The sequence below is a fragment of the Spathaspora passalidarum genome, assembly GCF_000223485.1.
Source record: "Spathaspora passalidarum NRRL Y-27907 unplaced genomic scaffold SPAPAscaffold_1, whole genome shotgun sequence".
NCBI lineage: Eukaryota > Fungi > Ascomycota > Pichiomycetes > Serinales > Debaryomycetaceae > Spathaspora > Spathaspora passalidarum.
Window position 1 is genome coordinate 30,185 of NW_006767425.1, and position 22,755 is coordinate 52,939.

The window sequence follows — 22,755 nt, forward strand, 5'->3', positions numbered from 1 at the left end:
ATTTTGAAACCAATGCTTACTGTTAATGTATAATATTTATAATTTTTTTTTGTTTAAATATTGATAATTAATTGGTTTTATAATTTTTTAAATAGCGTTTGTAAAAGTTTGTACAACCTCTATACCAGGAATGGTCAATATAGACCTTCGCGGTCAAGTCTTGAAATGTATGTGCTAACTTTATAATTTATACAGAATATTAAATTTTTATATTACATATCATAAATACATTAGAACTACAATCAGAACGACATTAATCAAATTATATGTTCGTGTTCAGTCTCGGGTGTATTTTCATCATCTGGAGGTGCAGAAGGTAATAAACTTGTTTCCATTAATCTCATTCTTTCTTTCTCAGGCAATTCTGAGTTTGATGCCATTATATTCATAAAGCTATTGTTAGCATTCCCTTCATCGTATGTTGGAATTGACTGCTGTGATTGTTCAAAATATGGGGGTGTTGTATTGAAATCCATTGGCTCAGGTATTGAATAAGGTGGTTGTTGTTGCAATTGATGTTGAAGCATCTGCTGATGTTGATGTTGCTGCAGGGCTGGGGGGTTTGATGGTGATGTTGTTGGAGATTCTAGGGACAATGGGATAGGCGAATTATTGGAAGATGATGATAATAAATCGGTAGCAGTAGGATTCGTAAGTGGCTTGTCCAGTCTATGAGTTCCAATAACTACTTCAGTAGTTAATTGGACAAACTTTTTCAGTCGTTTGAATTTATCTGTATTTACAAAATTTAGTCTTTCCTTTTGATGTTGTATTAATCCATTGGAGTTGTGAAAGTTAAAATTGAATTTGTAGCTGTCGGTAGATCCATTTGATGTGATAGGATTGTTGAGACTACTGGTGCTTGCTGCCACTGCAACTGCTGCTGCGGCAGCTGCAGCTGTATCTGACAGCAGATGATGTCTATCGTTATCTTCCAATACCACCGGTCTACCGGATAAATTAATTAAAACCTCTATAAAATATTGGAATGAAACTAATGGACAACCAACAATTGTTGGAAATGCATCTGCGGGCACCCTTATATTTGTAGTAATTTCTGCTTTATATGTTATTGGATCGAGGTATAATGGTAAGATCACTTGTTGCAAGTCTTTACGGAATGATTCTATTATTCCGTCCTCGGATCCATTATCTAAACGACAAACTCTAACAAAGGTTAGAATTATTCCATTTAGATCCTGAATATTTTTCAAATGCGATATTGAAATTTTTATAGGGATTGATTCACCGCGCAAATATCCTCGTTGGGCAACTTCTAATATAACTTTGATAGTTTGAGGTTTATTTGTATGATTAGCAATACTTTCAGGAGAATCACCCGGACTTGAAGCTATTGAAGATTGATCGGAATTTGCTGAAGATGCGGTGGCAAATGTGTTTATAGTAGATGTTGAAGATTGTGTTCGTGCAAGCTTTTTGATTTGATTGAATCTTGGATCCTTTAATATCAATCTTTTGGGCTTTCTATTAGTTAATACTGCCACATCGATTGGGTTAACCAAGTTTATTGACTTTTCAGAGGTATAAAGTGGATTTGTAAGTATTCTTTTTGGGCTGTTGTTTTCATCTATAGGTGATTGCACAGGTAAATAACAAGTTGAACTTCCGATGGAAGCTTTTAAAGTGTAGTTGATTGACCCTTTACCAAAATCAATCGAAGTGAAGATTCGCTTATTTGGTAGTTTAACAATAAAGGGGAAAACATGTTCTCCTTTGAATAACCCATTGTTAAAGTCCGCATTTGAAGTTTCTTCCTCTCCGTAAATCTTGATCGTATGGTCAAACAAAGTGTGCTTGATCGGTCGTAATTTTGACTGTGAAGATGCGTTGATTTTAATAAATCCAATTAATGATAAAGTGATGACAATATTAGCCAAGTTCTTCTTAGTTATCAAGACAATTTGTCCTGGAACTTCATCCCCAGGTAGCCAAATTTGATGTGGGTTGTCTAATTGGATATAAAAGTCGTCAATAGAATGGAAATCTATTTTAAAGTTGGAAGATGTAGATGTTGATGTGGATAGTAGGGTTGAAGCTGATTCATATGGTTTTTGCTTGGGTAATATTCGTGATACTGCCTTCCTCATGTTTTACAACCAAACCCTCCCTTTTCAAATTGTTGCCGTTTTCTGGGATAAAAAGAAAAACAAAAAAAAATAGTAAAGAAAGAAAAAAAAAGAAAGACAAAAGGTTCAAGATAAATTTTCTTTCTTTCCAAGATTTAAAAGTAAAAATGTCAAAGTTGTTGTAGTGAACGAAAATAATCTTGTGTCATACCTTGTTTTATATAAATATAATATTGGCTTAGCTAGGCCAGATTTTTGAAATGTTGAGGTTTTTTTTCCCTCAGTAGGTCTTTTTTTTTATCCTTAGAAAAAATATGTCTAAACTTTCTTTTTCAATGATACTCTCCGCGACAATGTCTAAGTTGTAATGAGAACCGGTATCGAAAATAAAAAAAAAAAACGAGCAAGTTGTTCTTTCCCAATTGGAACGTAGCGTGTTTTAAATGTAACCCAAACCAAGTAGCCACCGTTTGGGATAAATGAAACACGAAAAACAGGGCTTTTAATTTTGGTAAGGCATGTTGCTGTTAATAAAGTGGAGTTTTTATTATTGAACCATCCACACTACAAAAAAATAATTTTCCGTATGGCAATCTAGAAGGAGAGAAAAAAAAATAGAGCATGAATATATGTCAGGAGATCAAACAGATAGTCTGCAACATAGGCTAAATCTTTTGGTGGTTGCCAATTACTCTTTTCGTCATATAGGTTTATATTATGGTATACAACCAAAGTTATGTATAGTTAAACACGTAAAATAAGCTTTCTCGCTATGAAAGTCTTGGCTGTTTTAGTATAGAAAACGAGTCATTTGACGTATTTAGCATTTTAACCGACTTCCAAAAACAGAGAACAATTCTGCATGCACATTCGCGCCAGAATATGTGCAAACAATAGAATTTTATGGTTTTGTACAATCCCGATATCATCCCGCGGCCATCCGCTTTATGGTTTATACTAAAGCGGTAATCAGTTGGATATGCAACAATTTAGTTCATATCCTTAAGTTCTAATTATAGCGTCGGCAAGATTTACTAACTTTTCTAAGTTTAATCCCTCACCCTGGACATCGTAAATGTCTGGTTTGAAGAAAAACAAAATCATTGGAAAGTCTTATCTTAGCCCAGAATAAATAAGAACAACTCCTCGTAAGACTTGATAACACCATCTTTGCATTCGTGCCAAGGATTAACCATAAACATGCATGATCGTACTTGAATTATTGTCTCACGTTGATTCGATCTCCACAACAATGTGAGATCGTAAAAGAGGAGGGTGGGTGACATGACCTTGGCACCAAGCCTTTGGCTTAGATTTAACTATGATTTATTGTTTGGGAGTTTTCTTGGTCAAACTAATTTCACAAATAAATGTCTTAATATTAAACAAAAAAATACTAAATAATATAAAAAACAGAACTGATATAATAAAAATGCAAAAACTTAGAAATACAATTCACCTCTAATCAAATGTCTTTTTAGTACCCTTAAATTCAGTGGTTGGTCTTGGAGAAAATGATCTTTCACGGCCACCTCTATTACCACCGAATCCACCTCTACCACCACGGTTACCACCGAAGTCACCTCTACCACCACGGTTACCACCGAAGCCACCACGATTACCGCCAGCATTAGCGTTATCTCTTGGAGCGGAGAAATCTAATCTACATGCTCTACCCTCGATGTATTCACCGTTCAATGCTTCTAATGCAGCCTTGGCTTCATCAACAGATGAAAATTGAACATAACCGAATCCCTTAGGTTGTTGGGTGTCTGGATGAGTTGGGATTCTACATGAAATAACAGTACCGTGTTGACCAAAGATTTCAAATAAGTTGTCTCTTTGAGCATTGAATGAAAGGTTACCAATAAATAATGTGTCTGATGGAGCAGATGGAGTGTCACCAAATTGCTTAGCTCTATCGTTAGATTTAGATGCATGTGGCTTACCAGTAGACATGTCTAAGTTAATTGGTCTACCGTCAATTTCTTTACCTTGCATTTCAACTAAAGCCTTTTCAGCTGAGTCCTTGTTGTCGAAGTCAACGTAACCATAACCACGGGACTTTCCAGTGGAACGTTCCATGATAACTCTAGCACCAATAACACCACCAATGTGTTCGAATTCACGCTTTAACCATTCGTCATCAATGTTCCATGATAATCTACCAACAAATAAAGTAGCTGGTTCATCAGTTTCATCAGTTCTAGCCTTCTTAGCAACTGGTTCTTCAGATGATTCTTCGGATGATTCTTCTTCGTCAGCTTTACGCTTCTTTGGTTCTTCTTCTTCTTCTTCATCAGATGAGGAGTCACTATCACTCTCGCTTTCAGATGAAGATGAGGAGTCACTGTCACTGTCTGATTCATCCTTCTTTTCTTCCTTCTTTTCTTCTTCTTCTTCGTCAGATGAAGAATCAGAGTCAGAGTCAGATTCACTGTCAGATGAAGATGATTCGGATTCAGATGATGAAGATTCGTCCTTCTTTTCTTCTACCTTAGCTTCCTTCTTTTCTTCTTCGGATTCAGATTCGGATTCAGAAGAACTGGATTCACTATCAGAAGAACTTTCATCTTCAGATTCGGATTCAGATGATGAACTACTGCTTGATTCACTAGAAGATTCGGATTCTGATGAAGAAGATTCAACCTTCTTCTTTTCTACCTTCTTGGTAACCTTCTTATCTTTAGTGGATGACTTAGCCATGATGTTTGTTTAATACTTGTAGAAATAAACAAATTGATATGGTTTAATTTTTCATATTTTTTTTATGTAGTGTGAGATGAGCTCTGTGCTTGGAGCAAACAATGAAAAAAGAAAAAAAAAAAAATTTAAGATGAGAAAAAGTATGCACATGATCTAAATCATGTGATTGGAATGTGTGACTTTAATCACGTGGATATGTCTCCTTCATTTTTCTGCTAGTGTTGGTCGCATGGAACTACAGTTTAATCGACGTATTTTTTTTCGCGTCTAATAAAGCTCTCCCCTCCCTACTCGTATATACGTGCATTGTTCTTTACCCTATAGGATATTTATGTTTACTTGGGATGTACTACCACCATTTAGACCAACTTGAGATAGGATGTAGGGTAAATCAGAGGATTATCGTACCATATTAGACGTAGGAGGGGAACAGGAGGGGTTAAGAGAGGGGTTGCGAACCAACTTTTGTGTAATTTCCTGAACCGGTGAGGTTTTTCCACCACGCCGATTTCGCCAATAATTTTTCAACTATTATTCATATATAATATTAATTTTTCTCCTTTAAACTCTACACTGTATCTACTTGTATAACCAAAGCAACTATGAGAATCAATTTTAGAGTATTCATTAGGACATTATCTTCCGGTGGAAGATTACCTCCGGTTAAGCTTACTTACCAAAATATGCTCAAGGATCCATCAATTAAATATCCACCACCAAAACATATTAATTTACCCAATAGAACTTGGCCAAACAAGGTAATAACCAAAGCCCCTAGATGGTTATCTACTGATTTAAGAGATGGTAATCAATCATTACCTGACCCTATGTCTGTTGCTGAGAAGAAAGAATATTTCCACAAGTTAGTCGAAATTGGATTCAAGGAAATTGAAGTTAGTTTCCCATCAGCTTCTCAAACTGATTTTGATTTTACCAGATATGCTGTTGAACATGCTCCTGAAGATGTATCTATTCAAGTTTTAACCCAGTCTAGAGAACCATTAGTTAGAAGAACTGTTGAATCTGTTAAAGGTGCCAAGAAGGCAATCATTCATATATATTTAGCTACTTCGGATGTTTTCCGTGATGTTGTCTTTGGAATGTCCAAGGAAGATGCTATTTCCAAGGCAGTTGAAACTACCAAGTTAGTCAGGTCCTTAACTAAAGATGACCCAAGCATGAATGAAACTGAATGGAACTTGGAATTCTCTCCTGAATGTTTCTCAGATACTCCTGTTGAATTTGCTGTAGAAATCTGTGAAGCTGTCAAGAAAGCCTGGGAACCAACTGCAGAACATCCAATGATTTTCAACTTACCTGCCACTGTTGAAGTTGCTGGTCCAAATGTGTATGCTGATCAAATTGAGTATTTCTGTACTCACATCACCGAACGTGAAAAGGTTGTTGTTTCAACCCATTGTCACAATGACCGTGGTTGTGGTGTTGCTGCTACTGAATTAGGTATTTTAGCTGGTGCTGACCGTGTTGAAGGCTGTATCTTTGGTAATGGTGAACGTACTGGTAATGTTGATTTAGTTACTGTTGCTTTAAATATGTACACTCAAGGTATTGCTCCAGAGCTTGATTTCTCTGATCTTGAAAGTGTTATTGAAGTTAGTGAAAGATGTAACAAGATTAATGTGCATCCAAGAGCTCCATACGGTGGTTCTCTTGTTGTTTGTGCCTTTAGTGGATCTCATCAAGATGCTATCAAGAAGGGCTTCTCCAAGGCCGAAGAAAGAGTTAAAAAGGGTGATATCAGATGGGCCATGCCATACTTGCCATTAGATCCAAAGGATATTGGTAGAAATTATGAAGCTGTTATTAGAGTTAATTCTCAATCGGGTAAAGGTGGTGCCTCTTGGGTTATTTTAAGATCATTAGGTTTGGATTTGCCAAGACATTTACAAGTGGCTTTTTCCACTTTAGTCCAACACAAGGCTGATTCATTAGGTAGGGAATTATTAACTGAAGAAATTTGTCAATTATTCACCAATGAATATTTACATAAATCAGATCCATTCCACCTTGTTGATTTCAACATTACAAAGGTTAAAGATGATCGTGAAATCAAGGCTGTTCTTGCAAGTTCAACTGGTGAAGTCACTATTTCCGGACAAGGTAATGGTCCAATCTCAGCATTTGTTGATGCTCTTTCAAATAAATTTGGTATCTTGTTTGAAGTTGTTAATTATAGTGAACACTCTTTGGGTAGTGGGTCAAGTAGCAAAGCTGCAACATATGTTGAATTATCATACTTAAATTCAAATGATAAAAGAGTTAGTAAATGGGGTTGTGGTATCCATACCGATGTTTCCCAAGCCTCGATTGAAGCTATTCTTTCAGTTGTTAATTCATTGATTGATTCAAAGGAGATTTCTATTTAGTCTGAAATTTAATTCTGTGGTTTTATAGCGTAATAAAATAAAGCAATTATTAAATCGTAAACCCCCCCCCCCTCCTCGTTGACTTTTCGTTCTCTTGCAACCAAACTAGGGCTACAGCCCTTGACATATTTTACACGTGATTTGTTTATCATCCTGTATAGTAAGATTGTTTTTTTTCCTAGTGAGAATTAAAATTTTTTATTGCTGATGAGGCAAATTTACAGTTTTTCTCTCCCAGTCTACAGGTTCGCACAGTTTGTCTTTCCGTTAGTTCTTTAGTTTTCGAGCAAACTCTGGCAAACAGTGCATTTTACACTATAGAACAAAAAAATTCTCATTCTTTTTTTTTCACTCTTCTTTTAGTTCTAGTCAAAGCACACCATGTCTACTTTTGAACCAGTTGTTGTCATTGATGGTAAGGGCCACTTATTAGGTCGTTTAGCTTCTATTGTTGCTAAGCAATTATTAAACGGTCAAAAGGTTGTCGTCGTTAGATGTGAAGCATTAAATATTTCTGGTGAATTCTTCAGAAACAAATTGAAATACCACGACTACTTGAGAAAGGCCACCAGATTCAACAAGACTCACGGTCCATTCCACTTCAGAGCTCCATCCAGAATTTTATATAAGGCCATCAGAGGTATGATTCCTCACAAGACTGCCAGAGGTAAGGCTGCTTTAGAAAGACTCAAGGTCTTCGAAGGTATTCCACCACCATATGACAAGAAGAAGAGAGTTGTTGTTCCTCAAGCTTTAAGAGTCTTAAGATTAAAACAAGGTAGAAAGTACACCACCGTTGGTAAGTTATCTTCTGCTGTTGGTTGGAAATACGAATCCGTTGTTGACAAATTGGAAGAAAAGAGAAAATTACAATCTGCCGAATACTACGCTAAGAAGAAGGCTTTAACTAAGAAGATCATCGCTGTCAACACCGCTGAATCTGATGTTGCTAAGCAATTGGCTACTTTTGGTTACTAAGTTTATAAGGTCAAGACTTAAATATGTACTTTTATAAATTTTGTTAATACTACAACAAACTAATGAAACCATAAATATATATTTACAAAGATGGGAATTAATGTGATATCTGTATATTACATATGTGCTACATCACTATATCCTCTATGTAAATTGTGTAAAATCCTCCTCAAGATAATTCTCTTCAGGTGTCGCGACGACTTTGAAATTGTTTTGTGGTTGCTGCCAACTTGTTTTAACTTACTAGCAATAGAATCAGCGAAGGTAACTGAACCAGTTGATTGATCCACAAATTTCTCTTGATTTAAATACTTTTCAATCTTAAACTCTTTATAACAACCTCCTTGAGTATCTGGTTTAATAACAATCAAAAACTTGTTATACGTATGTACATTTAATTCCTTCAATTTTGGCTGATTAGCATTCAACCCGAAAGTATAAGACTTCCCTAGATGAATTAAGTTGATTTGATTTATAAGAAATTCTTGTGGATAAAATCCCAAAGTTGACTGGGTAGCATAGAAGTATATGAACAAGTGACTTAATGTTAGATCGGCAATGTCGATCTGACAATAGGTGGTTATTAAATTATGCACGGCTGTTAATTTGACGTTAATATCATGATGGTTATAGATCATAATTAATTCAAGTTCTTCATCATTCAGTTCCAAATGTTGTACTGTTCGGGTCTTGGTAAGTCTCGTATTAAGGTAATTGGTGAATACTTGACTATTATACTGAACTGGTGTTGCCAATGTAAGGCATGATTCGCAAGGTGATAAAGTGGCCATCATTAAAGTACCTCTATAAGCAGATATAAGAAAGAAAGGAAGCACATATCAATGATCTTCAAAATAGGGGCCTGGGGATTGTTTTTATAATTTTGCTTGTCAAGAATTATTATATCGTGGGGTCCATTGTTTTTGTGGTGTGAAAGCACCTTATTTAAAATAATATTTTTTTTATGCTCTTGCTAATTTTGTTCTATGTGTTTTGTAATTATTCCGAACAATATTCCAAAATAAAAAAAAAAACAAGGTGAGGTTTGTTGACAAGGCACTACGAGCTCCGTCAACTCCCTAACCATTTGCCGAATCCAACTAGGTCATCTATTTAATTAATACCTCGGATGAAAATAACCGTGATATCCTTTGGGTGATTTAGTCGAAATTTTTAAGCATCATTAAAGTACAACTATTTCCTTGGCCTCGTCGAAAGTTGCACGTAAATCAGACAGACAGAAAAAAAAATTTTAGTCACCCCCACCTTGCTACTCCCCCCCCCCCACTTCAAATTAATTAAAAAAATGGAAGTTTGATCCATTTCTGTGATTCTGACTGTGAAACAACTTATTGTTTTTTTTTATTATTATTATTCAAGATCACAAATTCAATTCTTCCGAACGCACCTTGATGTACACAAGTTTTGATTTTACAAATGTATGATTTGATCTGTATAATCGCCGCATGTTCGTTTGGATCCAACATGTCAACAAAAAATAAATCTTGCTGCAAGCGAAAGATATTTATGGTGCGATCTCAGTGATTGTTAAAAAGAGGTTTTGACGAAACTACAACAGGTCTGGTGACAATTTTCAAATTATCAAATGTAAATTGTAAACTGTAAACCGTGAATCCATTCAGATTGAGGAAGCTCGAACGAAGCATTTTACTCGAGCTACTGACAAAACGATAAAGTTTAAGGATTCCAACATGCTGCAAACAACGATTCTAGATATACTAGAATATATCTTTCCTTCTATTTTATCACTAGAGCCTTATTTTTTGTTTATATCAATCTCACTGCTTTGAATGTACCGGGTGGATAGCTTAGTTGTGCGGTGGATAATTGAACGAATTTTCTAGTTCCTTATTGTCTTGGCACAACGAAGAATACGAAAGTTTGAATGTCAACACTACCTATTCTAACTTATCTTATCCGCCATCAAACTAATAAACTCGATTCTTTTCAGATCTAAAAGAAAACTTGCATGGGTATATAACTGTTTAATCAATTGAACAAGTAAGTAGTTTGTCTGACTGGCATTACGTTCATCAATTAACTTCAGTATGTCTTCTATAATCACCACATGTTCTTTTACGCCAGGAAAATATTTAACCAATTGCTGTAGCGTGGTGAACCGTTCATAATTTATGTTGTACTTGGTTAGTGGATATGGATTAAGAAGAATTTCAGGTGTGGTCGAATTAATATAAGTTATATCAATCTTTTCTGGAAGACTCGATAATATCTGTTGTAGTGATTGTCTCTTGTTAGTGGTGACTAGATATGTTACTCCTTCATCTGACATGATTAGAGAAGTTTACAATGTTGTCTAAAATTAATTTTTCATGAATTAAAATAAACTGAATATACACGTGACTTACTTCATTCTGGATTATATATATAAAAAAAACGGTCTCCTCCTCAAATACCCCTCTATCAGCGGTTTATGCCAGCTTAATTGTCATTATCTTCTGGTTTATCTTCTGGGCTATCAACTTTTTCTTCCACAACTTCAATTTTTTCCACAATTCCCTTTCTTGCCTTGACAATAGTTTGTAAGTTTTCATTGGAAAGTAACAAACCATATCTTCTATATTGTTTAATAAATTCAGGCAATTCACTACTTGATTTACTTTCAACGTTTTGAGCAAAAACAATTCCCAATTCTGCAAAATAATCATAGGTCAATCTCAACTTGAAATTTGGTTGTTTTGCTTCTTGTAAAAGTTGTTCCAAGGTACGGGTCATGTTTTCCCTAGTTAATGGGGTGTTATAACCTTCACCTTCTTCCAATTCACAACCCAAGTGCTTCATGGTGTCGAATAATCCGGCTCTATGAGCTTGAATCATACCTCCGTGCTCGGCAATCTTGTAATCACGGTAATAATCCTTGTATTCGTCAATGGTGGCTTTTCTGGTACCAGTCCATCCTAATTCAAGTAATTGCTCCTTAGTAAGGTCTTTTGGAGATGGGATACTAGTTCCTGGAAGCTTAAAGACTTTGATAGGGTTGAAAGCACCGGTGTATAACAATCCGAAAATCATAAGAATTTTCATAATATGGAAAACAAAGAAAATAATTTGGCCGGTAATACCAACCTCGGCTGAATCTTCAAGTAATAAAGCGGCAATTTTGTCTTGTTTGAAATATACTGCTAAAACAGCAAATAATCTTGTAACTTGGTTAGTTAAACATATACCTGGAGTAGGACTGATAAAGTCAGGTAAATCGGTATATAACCAACTTAATAAGAAACTTAAAAATGCATAGAATCCAAAGTCGTTGAATTCCCATTCTGGAATGATTAATTGACCTGGCCAAACGTGTTCATTAATGCTTGCATTTAAATCAGTTATACGTTCAGTTTGTTTTTGGGATTCATAATCGAAAAGGAAATTACCATCTTCAGTAACGTAACCTGGACTTATAGACTTCTTGAATCCTATAGGACGTGCATGATAGAATACACTAGGGCGAAGGGCGATAGGTAAGGTATCAAAAATCTTGTAAAGATCTTTGAATGTGGTTGTGGTCTTTACTTGGAAACAGTAATCCTTTTCCATATCATCGTTGAAACGTAAATAGATATCAACGTATCCTGATTGTGAATCATCTTCTTGTTGTTCTTTAGCTGTGCTTGACATGGTAATCCTGGTGAAAAGAAGAATGTCAATGTCAATTGGAAGGAAAATAAGAGGAGTATTTAAAAGCAATTCAACAAATTTAATCTTTTTTTTTTTCGTCCACCGCCACTTACACTTTTTCGCTTCACCTGATGGAATTGACAGAGGAAAAAAATATTAAGGACAAGAGGGGAGCCTAGATAGATAATCCAAGTCCGAAATGGTTGAAAGAGAAAGCAATTTTTCTTGACTTAGTTACTTCGGTACTGTTACAGTAGTAGTTGTTTGATGATACTGCTAATCTATGTTCACGGCTGATGCAAATATGAATAGTGCCTTAGCAATATCCTCCAAGTTACCGTTGGACTAAAAAAAAAAAATGTGTGTGTGTGTGTGGAACAAGTGGGGGGTAGCAGCGGGGTCGGAAAATTACGAAGTAGCCAGTTGAGAATTAAATTAAAAACGACTTTCGACACCCACAAAAAAATTGAATGTAGAAGTAATTCCGGCGAAATCGAAAGAAAAAAAAATAAAAAAAGAGTAGGAGAATTTTTTAGGTGATTGGGTGGAGAAAATCTTATCGTGCTTCTGCTGAAAGTTTTTGTTGTTACGGAAGAAAACGCGGCAAAATTGCGAGGATACTTCTAACTAGCTAGATTTTTAGTTAGTTTAAGGTCTTCCGCACGTTTCTCTCATACTCTTACTGTATAGATTTATCTATGGGTTGAGTTTTGCATAATAGTATTATTGGGAATTGTTAAAAAAATGGTTAAATTTCTACCGAAAAAGGTTGAGTAAAAATTTCGCAACCAAATTGAAAAAAATTATCTAAAACAGATGGTACGGTGAATATTGGTTGAGGATTACAGCTGACAGGGTATCATTTGAAAAGTTTATTTATGCCAGAGTAATCAAATCCAGTCGGGAAACCACACACCATCGTAGTAATGTGCTACTGATGGCCATAACATCCGCCTGTGAAAGCCCTCTAGAAATTTCAAATGACAAGCCATAAACGCGTAAATTTTAACCCATTATGATTGGCTAGTGGTTGAAATCTTGTTAAAGCCTACTGAAACTTTCGTCTTAAGAGTTATTACTTATAGGCTTAAGATTATGGCTTAATGTTAACACAGCCCAATTATTTTGTTTTGGTCGTGTAAATTGGTGAAGAAGATTATTTTTTTTTGATCTAGTATACTTTGTGTAATGTTTCGAATTTAACCAAATTTAGAAGTGACGATTCGAAAAAAAAAAAATAATAATAATGAATAAAAATCTGCCATTTGATTCAAATGGTGATTCGCGTGTTATTGCGGGTATAACATTCGAAAAAGGGAAAGGAAGAAATTTATGGGGACAGGTTCAGACATATCCACTTTCACATATATTGCTGGCTATTATAAGTTGCACAAATGTGGTCTCACTAAGCCAAGATTTATTTCCCAGAGAATTTTTTGCCGGTGAAGCCATTTAAAAAATTTTTCCATCCTGATTTTCCGCAACCCTTTCTTCATGCACATTAAATTGGTTATACAAAGAGCACAAAAGATCTAGACGATGCCATTGCATAATGGATATTTTCAAGTTTGGGGTTATCCATCGTTGTAGTTTAATTTTTCTCTTGTTTTTCGTGTTAGTTGCTGTGTTGTACCAGAATGAAGCATGTGGAAACCTTCTCGTTGCGCGCCTGGTTTCACCATACAATGTTCAAAACCAGGCCAAGACAAAAGTTAAAAAAACCGTTCAAACTTTAGATTGACAGGTGCTGCAATTGCAAAATTTCTAGCATTTAAACTCTTGGTAAAGATCGATGCTTCTATCATTCGGTCCGATCTTTTTCTCTTTTTTTTTTAATTTACTGCCGGCTAGCTGATGCTATGACGAATAGCCAAAGCCATATTTACTTCTAAAATTAAATTGTGCATTTCTTTTTTTTTTATTTACCATTTTATTTTTTGTTTTTTTTTCCCCCTAAACAACAAACGAAAAATTCAAGGGATCGAGAAACCGAATCTGTCAATTTAAAAAAAGCGTAAATCGCCTGGCGGTTTTTTTTTCTTGATTCTTTCTCCTACTTTTTCTTGGTCAAGACAGTTGATAGACAACCTTTCACTTTCGCTAATGTTGTTTAAATCTTTACTTCCTTCAGCCATCGTGGCTATTTCCACCTTCATTTCCTCGGTTTCCGCCGACGATTTACCACCAATCGAAATTGTTGGTAACAAATTCTTTTACTCCAACAATGGTTCCCAATTTTTCATGAAGGGTATTGCTTATCAACAAAATACTGCTGATTCCAACTCCACTTTTGTTGATCCATTAGCTGATGCCGATGCTTGTAAGAGAGATATCCCATACATGCAAGCTGTTGACACCAACGTTATTAGAGTTTATGCCTTAGACACTACCCAAGACCACACTGAATGTATGCAATTATTGCAAGAAGCTGGTATCTACGTTGTTGCTGATTTATCTCAACCAGATGAATCTATCAACAGAGCCTCCCCATCTTGGGATTTAGACTTGTTAAAGAGATACACTTCTGTTGTTGATTTATTCCACAACTACACCAACATCTTGGGTTTCTTTGCTGGTAATGAAGTTACCAACGAAGTCTCAAACACTGATGCTTCTGCTTTCGTCAAGGCTGCTATTAGAGACACCAAGGCTTACATTAAGGCCAAGGGTTATAGAACCATCCCAGTCGGTTACTCTGCCAATGATGACACTGATATTAGACAATCTTTAGCTCAATATTTCGCTTGTGGTGATGACGATGAAAGAGCCGATTTCTTTGGTATTAACATGTATGAATGGTGTGGATCTTCTTCATTCACCACATCTGGTTATTCTACTATTACCAAGGATTACGCCAACTTAAACATTCCACTTTTCTTCTCCGAATACGGTTGTAACAAGGTTACTCCAAGAAAGTTCCAAGAAGTTGCTACCATTTATGGTGACCAAATGACTGATGTTTGGTCTGGTGCTATTGTCTACATGTACTTCCAAGAAGAAAACGATTACGGTTTAGTTTCTATTGACGGTTCTGGTAAGGTCAGCACTTTACAAGATTACAACAACTATAAGTCTCAAATCTTGCAAGTTAGCCCATCCGGTGTTAAGGCTGCTGATGAATCTTCATCTTCTCTTTCTCCAACTTCCTGTCCTACCAACACTGACAACTGGGAAGCTTCTACTGAATTACCACCAACCCCAGATAAGGATGTCTGTAACTGTATGAGCGAATCATTATCTTGTGTTGTTTCTCCTAAGGTTAAATCAAGCAAATACGGTGATTTATTTGATTACGTTTGTGACCAAATTGATTGTTCCGGTATTGGTGCCAATGGTACCACTGGTGAATATGGTGCTTACTCCCCATGTGAAGCCGCTGACAAGTTAAGTTTCGTCTTGAACCTTTACTACGAAGCCCAAGGTGGTGATGATTCTGCTTGTGACTTCGATGGCAGTGCTACCCTCCAAAAGGCACAAACTGCTTCTTCTTGTTCCGCTATCTTGAAGTCTGCTGGTACTTCTGGTTTAGGTACTGTAGTTGGTGCTATTCACACTGATGAAAGTGACAGTCAATCTAACGGTTCTTCTACCAACGGTTCCAACTCTTCCAAGACCACTTCTGGCTCCAGCAGTTCTGGTACTTCTGCTGCCAAGAAGAACAGTGCTAACTCTAACTCTGCCATGACCTTATGGACCAAGATTGGTGCCGTGGGTGTTTCCATGGTTGTTGGATTCGGTATGATTATGATGTAAGTTTGTATTATTTAAGATATTTAGAGTTTATAAATATAATTGATTGTTCATTAGGCTTGAAAATTCATGTATTCTATACTAATTTTACAGATATAATGCTAACTACTCATTTTCCATAACCATTTTTCGTATCTCCCAATAATAATCTCGATTAAATTGGTAATCGCCAATACCATTAATAAACCATCGTTTAATCTTTTTAACGATTTTAACTTCTTCCTTTTGGAATTTTTCAATTAGTTTTCCAGATAATTGGAATTCTTGTCTCCATTGTTCTGCATCTTGTTGCAAATTGGACTTACTTGTTAGCGATGACATTGTTCGTTGAGTAAACTGACTAGCGCCTCGGTTAATAGGCGAAATTCGTTGTGGTTCTTGTGGCTGTTGGGGATAAGGGGTTAGACCTGGCGGGGAATTCAATCTATATGGTTTGGCTTCAACCAAATCAGGAATATCATGAAATACTGATTCGTCATCATGATTCATATTAACCCATCGAAGGTTTTCTTGATCATAAACCATATTTGGTTTAGTCTTTGGTTGTTCTTTTTGTTGTTGTAATTCACGGAACGTTATCAAGGTAGGTTTAGTCACGGTTTCAAAACGCACTAAATCAATTTCATTGCCTTCCCATCGATTCATGGCGGCATTGAATTTCATAGTCTTCTTTGGCGTGGGGTATACTGGATCGGTAATTATGCTATTATTGTTAAGGTATTTTACGGTCCCAAGCTTGGGTTTGGGATTTTGATGTTTAATTTTCAGCTTGTGCTTATGCTCGTGTTGTTCTTTATACTTGTTTAAAAGTTCAGCTTTGGCGGGATTGTTATTGCTAGTATTGTTATTGTAAAATGATGGAATTCGATCAAGTTTCCTGATTATATTGTTATTAAAATGAAATTCAGGAAGATCTGCTGCCACTTCTTCTTCTTCTTCTTCTTCGTCAATATCGGCTTCTCGTATACCCCTGAGGGTTCCAAAATCCATAGTTGATTTAAATTTTTTAACTGCAGAACCATTATTTCCTCTTAATACTGGCATAGATTGTTTGGCTCGAATAGGAGGTTTTTGTTTAATTTGCCTTTGAATATTCTGTTCGAAATTTACATCAAATCCATCTTCAAATTTAGCAAAATCATCCCGGGTATATTCATAATTTACAGTATTTTCACTTTCAATCATGTCTAAAAGGTTAAGGTTTTCATTAGTTAACTTATTATCTTGTTGAAACATGGAAAAATCCTTAAGCTTTAAAGTTTGATTAGGATCATTGTCAAAATCTATAATCTTCTCCCGCCTGGATGAATATAGCATTCTTAATTCCTCTTGTTCCCGTTCAGCAACTTTCTCTTGTTCGCTTATTTTTGCATTCAATCGTTGTTTCATCGAAGTTTCCCCCTGGAAAATATCATCCAAGCCTTGGAAATCGTTATCAGTAAATTCAGAGGTAACATCGGTATCTAAATCCTCACTATATTCACTCAAACATTCCCTCATTACTCTTCGATGTGCAACCTCGCCACTACTACTAGTGGAGCTCTTGGATCTGGGTTTGAGAGAGTCAAGCTTGTCTCCAATATGGTATGATGGAGAAGGTGTCGTTTTATTTATAGGTGAATCTTCAAGTACAAGTTGTTCCATTTTGAGCGTTTCAACTCCATCATCATGTCGATTTATCCCCAGGGGTAATACATTCTGGTTATTGTTTAACTGCAGAGGATTATGTCCAAAGTCTATTCCTTCTATATCTCCAAAGATTTCATCGTCGTTGTCATTGTCCGCAAATCGAGTCAAGAGTTGGGCTTTATACAGATTTGGTACCGATGTTGATGCTTTCACTTTCCTGGATTTCATTATTGTTACAATTAGACCACTCCCTTTCGTTCCGCCGGGGAGTTACAGGGTGTTATTACTTGGCTGGGGTGAAAATTTTCTAGGGTGTTTTAAAAACCTGTTTTTACTTGATTTGGTGGCATCAAAATGTAAACAAACTGGGATTAACAACAGAAAAAATAGAAACACCAAATTTCCACGATCACGTGAAAACATAAAAAAAAAAAATCTTTTATTTTATTCAGAGTCTTTATACAAATCAGGATCGATAATATCGCTAACTGGTGGTGTCAATGTCAGCTTCAACTTTAAAATCTTGCTATCAATAATTGGTGGAACAATAATAACAGCAACCAAGAATAATGCAGTTACTATAAATAACAAGAAATTCCAAAATATTTGCCATTTCTGCCGTCTTCTTTCTCGCTTTCCAAATACTGGTCGCGAAATTTGTCTTGTCGGCTTTAACCAGAATAGCATACTTGTATGCCAACGGTCAATATATGGAATAAACAAGATTGGAAACATGGCAATTAAAAGGAAATGTCCAATCATAAAATCCAAAGTAAATTTATTCAATTCTAAAGTCTTAACCAAGAACTCGCGTATATGCTGAGTGACAACTGAAAATCCCAATCCATTCCCAATCCATCTTCCTGACCACCACGCCTTGTTGGAAATATTGTCAGTAATGTTATCTGTACGTTCTCGGGAAACAAACACAATTAGAATAAAGTGACCAATTACTCGGTGTAAATTGAGTACAACCAACGATGCTGAAATCAACTTGACAATATTCCAATCTTCAAGAAAGAATAGAAATTCAAAGTTAGCTATGTTTACCAAAATTGAAATAACATGGGCAATGGCAGCTATTGCTGCTGGTAAACTTTTGTAGCAAACCCCTAGAAATGGTGCAAGCACTATTGACAATGGCCAAAGAACAAGCAAGACAACTGCATTTTCTAAATAAGGTGCCACGGTGATTAACGCAATTTTCAAAAATGGATTTTTCAAATTCAACCCCAAGTAATTATCCTCATTATTTATAAACAAATAAGGACATAAATAAAGTAGGGTGGTGATAAATGGTGAAAATACTTCCCCTGTCAATAAATTAAACAATGAAGAATCTCGTCCCAGCGAATAGCTTCCTTTTTTAGCCCCTGTTAATTTGGTTCTCTTTGTCTTGATGTGATGTATCCATGACATTTTAATAGTTTTTGACGAATTTCCACTTGATAACCACTTGATATAATTGCCATAATCGATAAAGAAATCACTCATGCTGAATTGGTGGGGATTAAATAAAAAAGGTGCTAAACATAATGATACAATGGTAATGACGAACCAAACCAATGCTTTTCTCCACATAGTCAAGGATGCAAATAGTATAACAAGGAAAATTTCGCACCCATAATAAATTGATGAACCTGCATATTGGGAATATAACTTACTAAATGCAATACGAGAAATTGCAAATCCTCTACCTGTGCCGATGTACAGAGCTTCTCCAAATATTAAATTATCTCGAAGTGACTTGAAATAAATCTGACAAACAAACACTTCAAAAAATGGGGAAAGAGAAATAACTTGGAAAATTATTCTATAAATCGCCTTGATGAACCCCTTTTCGATCAATTCTTGGATAATCAATGGTAAGAATGATATAAAGAAACAAACAAAAACTGAAAGAACAAATCTGTCAATCCAATTCAAAACTGGTCCTAGATCATGGCATCCACGAGTTGGATTATCTCCAGCTTCACAAGATATTGTACCATAATTAAGTGCTCCGAGATTTGCAACCAATAACATAAACATCTTTACAGATAACATAATCGATAAATTATTAATATGAAAACCTGGATGGGCATAATAAAATGACAAGAATCGATCAATGGGTAATTTTGTGCCTAGGTAAAAGTATTCTCTTGATAGTAACTGTTCTCCCATTCCGGCGCCAATCTTGGTAGTGAAATTGATAATTGATTCAAACCCTAAATCTCTACCTTTCCCACATTGATAATAATCACAATGTTTTATTCGTCCGCCACGACAAGTGGCTGTCATTCCAGCATAAATGTCTTCATTTAGGTGTAATCCTCGTTGTGCTTTAGAAATACCACCTCTGGTGGTCATAAATATCCCATTAAGGAAATCAGGATGTCCATAATGTAGTTTTGAGCCAATCTCACCCATAGTTCTAGCAAATAAGGTTCCAAAAGTTTGTTCCTTACCTGCAGCAATGTCGCCTAAAATACCAATATTTTGAGAAAATATATACTCTCTAGCACCTAAAATTGCAACTGGATTTGAATCTTCTTGAGTATCTCTAGCTGCAGGATCATATCCGTTCCCAATATCTATATTGATTTCCTCAAATTCAGATAACAATGACTTGATTTTTAAGCATTCTTCCAAATAATTATCCTGGTTCGCATCGATAACTTGGATGTACTCCCCTCTGTAAAATATAATTGAATGGTTTTGATTATCAGATTTCCCATCTCCTAAAATTGGATTTCCAGACAATTTAATTCTGTATTTCCTCCATAGTTTCCCTTCGGGGTCTGTTCTCGAAACATCCAACAATGTGGAATAATATTCAGTGACTTCGTCATTGATTTTAACTTTTTCCAAATGGGCAACTTTGAGAGTTGGAAATGCCCGGAATAATGTCTCTGCATCTTTATTCAATGGTACCGAATTTTCTAAATTTTGCATTGCAACCAATAAATTATACTTCCTACTGGCAAATTCCTCCAATTCAGCTTCGTTGTGATCTTCAGAATTAAACCCCAAATCTTCAATTTTATAAAGCACTTTTAGTGCAGTTTCATAATTCATAAACCCGGATACTGTTCGGTATAAAGTTTGACATCTTAATGTAGCCCAAATCAGAGTTCTCAATATATTTTCTGGAGTTTCATCTTTGAAACCAAGACAGTACAACGGTAATTCTGCTGAATTTATGGTGAGGTTCACCTGTTTAGACACATCCTTCATTTCGGTATTCAACATAGGGATTATATCATCATCGTCAATATCAATAGTTTCCAACATCTTACTATCCTTAACAAAGGCCTCCCATTCACTGGGATAAAGTTGTTTCAAATAATCCAATAAAGTCAACTTGGAAAGTGCCGAGTGCAGAATTAATTCTTCTAAATTAATAAGAATCTTTTCATTATAATGGGGAATTAGCACTGTAAATGTAGGTATAGCCACTACTTCAAATGGTTCTGGAAGCGGGCTGGAAAGTGATTGGGCAAAGAATGTTATTCTTCGTTCGCATTCCTTTCCAATAGTAAAGAAATCATGTAGTTGGAAGGTATTATCATCAGCATAAACAAAAAACAATGGTCTTATAGGATTCTGATTGTTAATTCCTCGTTGATAAACTAATTTGCTGACTTGTTCCACTGAAAGTAAATGCTCTCGATATAACGAAAACATGATTGTATTCCATATTTGCGACAAATTCAAATCGGAAGATCCTCCATTTTCTTGGGAATAGATCTTACTGGATAATCTCTCTGGTAATCGGCAAAATATATTCCTCCATGGTGTGAATATGGAGACACCTAATGAAAATGATAACCCTACTGAAAATAAACAATTACAAATGACGTACCATAGATAGGTATCAAGGAAAAACAAAATCAAATCTGTAAGGTATAAAATAACCAAAGCTAATTTCGGCTGGAACTTACAAATGAAATTCCCCTCACTACAATTCAACACAATTGTAGACAAAATTTGAATAGGATCTTTCATGGATAGAATCAAGAAAAAGTAAGATTCTGAATATTTTGCAACAAATACGCAGATCCATAATAAACAGGAAAATATTCGACTTCGTAACTTCAACCTGGGAAACGATCCTGAAAATGTATTATTTGCACCCGTTCCTGGAAAGTCTCCTGGTGATGCAATCGATAAATAAAGAAACGTCAAAATGGAAAATGTAAGCAGGATACTTCCGATAACAATACCATTATGGGAATATTGATCCCAATATAAAAACCCAAGGGTATAAATGGAAGGAGATATATTGAGGATAGTAAGAATCACAAGGAATACAATTCTATGCCAAAGTTGTTGTTTGTTTGGAACTCTTCTTGGAACAAAGAAATATTCACAAATATCACCTGCTAACGATAGTAAAGAAGCAATTGCTCCACCCAATGACATAATTGCCAATCTAACGTGCATTTGTGGTTCTTTGTTAGGTACATAATCAGGGGTATAAAGAGACGGCGAGTTAAGTGACATAAAATACCAAAATACCGATACATGTACAATCCAAACTCGATTGAAATTAGTAATTACATGGAGCCATGTTCTTCTTTCCCTGTAAGTTTTCTTGAATGCTTTGTCCCAATTTATTTCCCCGACTTTCATATATCTTTCTTCCTTAGGTAATGAATACAATCTCCTACCATCACGAAGTTTGATTTTGTAAAGACCTTTTGGACTCCAAAATTGCTGATTTATATCATCATAACCGATAGTGTTTGCATGATCAGTTTCTTTACGTTGCCATCCCCCACCTTCGGCTTTACAATATTGCTGATCCCTTATAAAATTATAGATGGGAGTAATTATCTGATCTAAAAAGTGGAATTGAGGAAGGCCAATATTTTCCTGTTGATCTTTATCGGTGGGTAATATAGATCTTTGGTACTGCCAATAATCAAATGCACTTTGAAATATAAAGCATATACATTCAGGCATGAATCGTACGTTATTTGCTTCTCCCCATATTAGCAAGTATAGTGCAATATGGTATACATAATCACTATCTGTGCATCCATGAAACCTTCTGGCCCATTTTGATTCATTTGATTCTTCCTCTATTGAATTTCGATTCTTCTTTTTCTTTATTGATTTCTTTGGATTCCAGGTAATATCGTAGTCAAAATTAAATTGTGCTGCAAAAAACCATTTCTTATAATTGGAATTTTTCCCACCGATATAATCCAAATGTAATGAAAGTAAAGCGGTGGGGCATCTCATTCTGCAAGATCGAGAATCTAATTGAGTCATGAAATGGTCAAACATATTGTTTACATTGTCGTTTTGAAACCCAAACATATCGCCAAGTTCAACGAATATATTTAAGATTTCTTGCTCTGAAAGTGTGGAGCCATTGTCAAGGTTCCATGATTTAAATTTGGATTCTTCCATTTTATTAGTTTTAGTACAATATAAAGTTTGTGTTACTGATAAGAAATGTTAACATATAAAGCGTGTTAGTGTTATATACGTGAGATTCACCATATTTATGATTAGAAGTTATTTGCTATGGAAAAGCAAGCCCAAATGACAAAGCATGTTTCAGATGTTTGTTATGC

General features: G+C 35.5%; 10 protein-coding genes across 10 annotated transcripts; 3 read left to right on the forward strand and 7 right to left on the reverse strand. All coding sequences in view use genetic code 12, as the record gives it.

Moving 5' to 3' along the window:
• Positions 1-189: 189 nt before the first annotated feature.
• Positions 190-2,161, reverse strand: RIM8 (Rim8p; the record flags this gene model as incomplete). The annotated part of the gene is made up of 1 exon (XM_007371977.1): positions 190-2,161. A coding segment is annotated over one exon (469 nt), but the record flags the coding sequence as incomplete, so codon positions are not given.
• A 1,273-nt stretch (positions 2,162-3,434) lies between these two features.
• Positions 3,435-4,811, reverse strand: SPAPADRAFT_57674 (uncharacterized protein; the record flags this gene model as incomplete). Its single annotated transcript, XM_007371978.1, has 1 exon — positions 3,435-4,811. The coding sequence occupies one exon, from the start codon at positions 4,791-4,793 to the stop codon at positions 3,549-3,551; it is 1,245 nt and encodes a 414-aa protein (XP_007372040.1).
• Positions 4,812-5,384: 573 nt separating this feature from the next.
• On the forward strand, positions 5,385-7,228 carry LEU4 (2-isopropylmalate synthase; the record flags this gene model as incomplete). The annotated part of the gene is made up of 1 exon (XM_007371979.1): positions 5,385-7,228. The coding sequence occupies one exon, from the start codon at positions 5,396-5,398 to the stop codon at positions 7,178-7,180; it is 1,785 nt and encodes a 594-aa protein (XP_007372041.1).
• A 314-nt stretch (positions 7,229-7,542) lies between these two features.
• RPL16A (60S ribosomal protein uL13) lies at positions 7,543-8,254 on the forward strand (the record flags this gene model as incomplete). The annotated part of the gene is made up of 1 exon (XM_007371980.1): positions 7,543-8,254. One exon carries the CDS (start codon positions 7,562-7,564, stop codon positions 8,156-8,158), a length of 597 nt encoding a protein of 198 aa, XP_007372042.1.
• A 3-nt stretch (positions 8,255-8,257) lies between these two features.
• On the reverse strand, positions 8,258-8,970 carry SPAPADRAFT_57682 (uncharacterized protein; the record flags this gene model as incomplete). Its single annotated transcript, XM_007371981.1, has 1 exon — positions 8,258-8,970. One exon carries the CDS (start codon positions 8,950-8,952, stop codon positions 8,275-8,277), a length of 678 nt encoding a protein of 225 aa, XP_007372043.1.
• A 564-nt stretch (positions 8,971-9,534) lies between these two features.
• On the reverse strand, positions 9,535-10,473 carry SPAPADRAFT_57683 (uncharacterized protein; the record flags this gene model as incomplete). Its single annotated transcript, XM_007371982.1, has 1 exon — positions 9,535-10,473. A coding segment is annotated over one exon (382 nt), but the record flags the coding sequence as incomplete, so codon positions are not given.
• A 20-nt stretch (positions 10,474-10,493) lies between these two features.
• Positions 10,494-12,133, reverse strand: SPAPADRAFT_57684 (uncharacterized protein; the record flags this gene model as incomplete). The annotated part of the gene is made up of 1 exon (XM_007371983.1): positions 10,494-12,133. One exon carries the CDS (start codon positions 11,807-11,809, stop codon positions 10,619-10,621), a length of 1,191 nt encoding a protein of 396 aa, XP_007372045.1.
• Positions 12,134-13,863: 1,730 nt separating this feature from the next.
• Positions 13,864-15,621, forward strand: PHR2 (1,3-beta-glucanosyltransferase; the record flags this gene model as incomplete). The annotated part of the gene is made up of 1 exon (XM_007371984.1): positions 13,864-15,621. One exon carries the CDS (start codon positions 13,913-13,915, stop codon positions 15,560-15,562), a length of 1,650 nt encoding a protein of 549 aa, XP_007372046.1.
• A 43-nt stretch (positions 15,622-15,664) lies between these two features.
• BFA1 (Bfa1p) lies at positions 15,665-17,416 on the reverse strand (the record flags this gene model as incomplete). The annotated part of the gene is made up of 1 exon (XM_007371985.1): positions 15,665-17,416. The coding sequence occupies one exon, from the start codon at positions 17,414-17,416 to the stop codon at positions 15,665-15,667; it is 1,752 nt and encodes a 583-aa protein (XP_007372047.1).
• A 216-nt stretch (positions 17,417-17,632) lies between these two features.
• Positions 17,633-22,588, reverse strand: GSL1 (Gsl1p; the record flags this gene model as incomplete). The annotated part of the gene is made up of 1 exon (XM_007371986.1): positions 17,633-22,588. The coding sequence occupies one exon, from the start codon at positions 22,586-22,588 to the stop codon at positions 17,633-17,635; it is 4,956 nt and encodes a 1,651-aa protein (XP_007372048.1).
• Positions 22,589-22,755: the final 167 nt, after the last annotated feature.